A 1935-nucleotide genomic window follows, 5' to 3' on the forward strand; every position below is an offset into this window, starting at 1 on the left:
GGAGAGCAGGAAGAACCCATGGGTGCACACACACATGCCCAGAGCCCTGCTGCCCAGCGTCCAGGGCGCAAAGCAACTGTCCTCTCCCCACAGCCACACACCATCACTGCACAGCAGCTGTTCCCCCACTCAGAGAGAGACGGCCTCCTGGGGTCCAGAAATTTAATTAGCTGGATTTTCCGTTCGCAGCGATGCCACCCCTCTGGCCCCAGGGAGCAGCTGCCAGGCATTGAGGAGCCCTGGGGAACAGGCAGAGCAGGCAGCAGGATCCCTTCCAGCACTGCCTGGGAGCCCCAGGAACGCCTGCCCAGCACTGACCTATCCAGCCTTCGAAGGGTTAATCCAGCAGCACTATTTCCCCTTACCTCTGTTCTCCCCATCCTGGGCCACTCTGTCCTCCTTGGCGGCCAGCTGAGACTGTGCCATCAATGCCCCCGAGAGGGCCAGGAGCCCCGCGGTGCCACCAGCCCCGCTCAGGCTAGAGGGCTGCATGCTGGAGGGGTGGGGTGCCAGCGGGATGGGGGATGCGTGGTGGGAGAGGTGCTGAAGCTGCTGCTGCTGAAAGAGAAAGAGCAAATGGTCCTTGATGCGTGAGGAGGCAGCGCAGCCATGCCCAGCACCCCTCAGCTCCCCGCGTGAACCGCGATGCAAAGCGCAATGGGATGAGCCAACGCGGGGACAGGGAGGGAGCAGAGCTGCGGAGGCTGCACAGTCCGGGTCACATTGCCTGCCCTTGGCTCAGGACATCTCGAGTACCATGAGCCCAAGCTGTGGCTCTGCCCTGCTCTGCTCAGGGCAGCGGGGCCATGGAGGATCCCAGAGGCCATCCACCACCCTTGGGACAGAGCGGCAAACCCTGTCACTGCAGGGCACCGACCCTGGGCTTACTGAAGGAGTAAAGACCCCATCACTGCACTGCGTGGTCTGAAACCTCAAGCAGCAGAGAGCCTTTGCCCGTGGCCAGGCAGCGGGACTCACCCCGACGATGCTGTTCAGCTCCCCCATGGTCACCTGCTTGGCCCGCTCCATGGCCTGCAGGACCTGCTGCTGGTGCTGGGAAGGAAGAGCATGGGCAGATCACACCGTGTGCCTGGCTGGAGGGACCTCACAGCCCACCAGCACCCCACTGCCTCTCCCGTCCCTCCAGCCCAGGTCCAGAGGTTTCCCCCTGGACTGAGGTTCACCTCTCCCCAGGGGCTTGAGAGATGCCCGAGCGGTCCAGGGCACACCCCCTGCCTCCCCCTTACCTCCTGCGTCAGAAAGGGTATAATCTGGGCGCAGATGGCACTCAGTCTCTTGACAATCTCTGCCTGAAAGAGGAAGGAGGTATCACCAAGGGCAGGAGAGCTCGGTGTCCCACCCGTCCCCTCCAGCAGAGAGGAGGGCAGCCTCTGCGGAGGAGTTACGCGCTACCCACCCGCACCCACTCAGCGTTTCAGTCTCTTGACAATCTCTGCCTGAAAGAGGAAGGAGGTATCACCAAGGGCAGGAGAGCTCGGTGTCCCACCCGTCCCCTCCAGCAGAGAGGAGGGCAGCCTCTGCGGAGGAGTTACGCGCTACCCACCCGCACCCACTCAGCGTTTGCTCCCCACCCGCACCCACTCAGCGTTTATATTCCCTCCTGCTGCCTCTGCATCCCTGTCGGGATTTCCCGAGCTGCTGCCAAGGGAGGACGCTGCACAGGGCTGTGGGACCCTTCCAGGCTGTCAGGTCCCCCCAGGCACACAGGAGGGAACCCAACTCCTACATCCCTCTGTGGATCCAGGCCAAGCCGAGCTCCGAGCTGTCGGTGCGTTCACAGCCCAGCTGGCTTTGCTCAGCCCAAACCCATCTTGGCTTTGTGGGCTGCCGCTCTCGCAGCCAGCGGAAAGGCTGGCAGGGAAGGAGGAGAGGCGAGCCGCAAGTGCTGGCAGCGGGGCATCGGAAAACAGACAC

General features: G+C 63.3%; 1 protein-coding gene across 1 annotated transcript; it reads right to left on the bottom strand.

Annotated features, from left to right (window-relative positions):
• Positions 1-365: 365 nt before the first annotated feature.
• On the bottom strand, positions 366-1310 carry LOC104496778 (transducin-like enhancer protein 1; the record flags this gene model as incomplete). Its single annotated transcript, XM_010139943.1, has 3 exons — positions 366-558; positions 979-1053; positions 1248-1310. Coding segments are annotated over 3 exons (331 nt in total), but the record flags the coding sequence as incomplete, so codon positions are not given.
• Positions 1311-1935: the final 625 nt, after the last annotated feature.

This window comes from Buceros rhinoceros, unplaced genomic scaffold (genome assembly GCF_000710305.1).
Source record: "Buceros rhinoceros silvestris isolate BGI_N320 unplaced genomic scaffold, ASM71030v1 scaffold33387, whole genome shotgun sequence".
NCBI lineage: Eukaryota > Metazoa > Chordata > Aves > Bucerotiformes > Bucerotidae > Buceros > Buceros rhinoceros.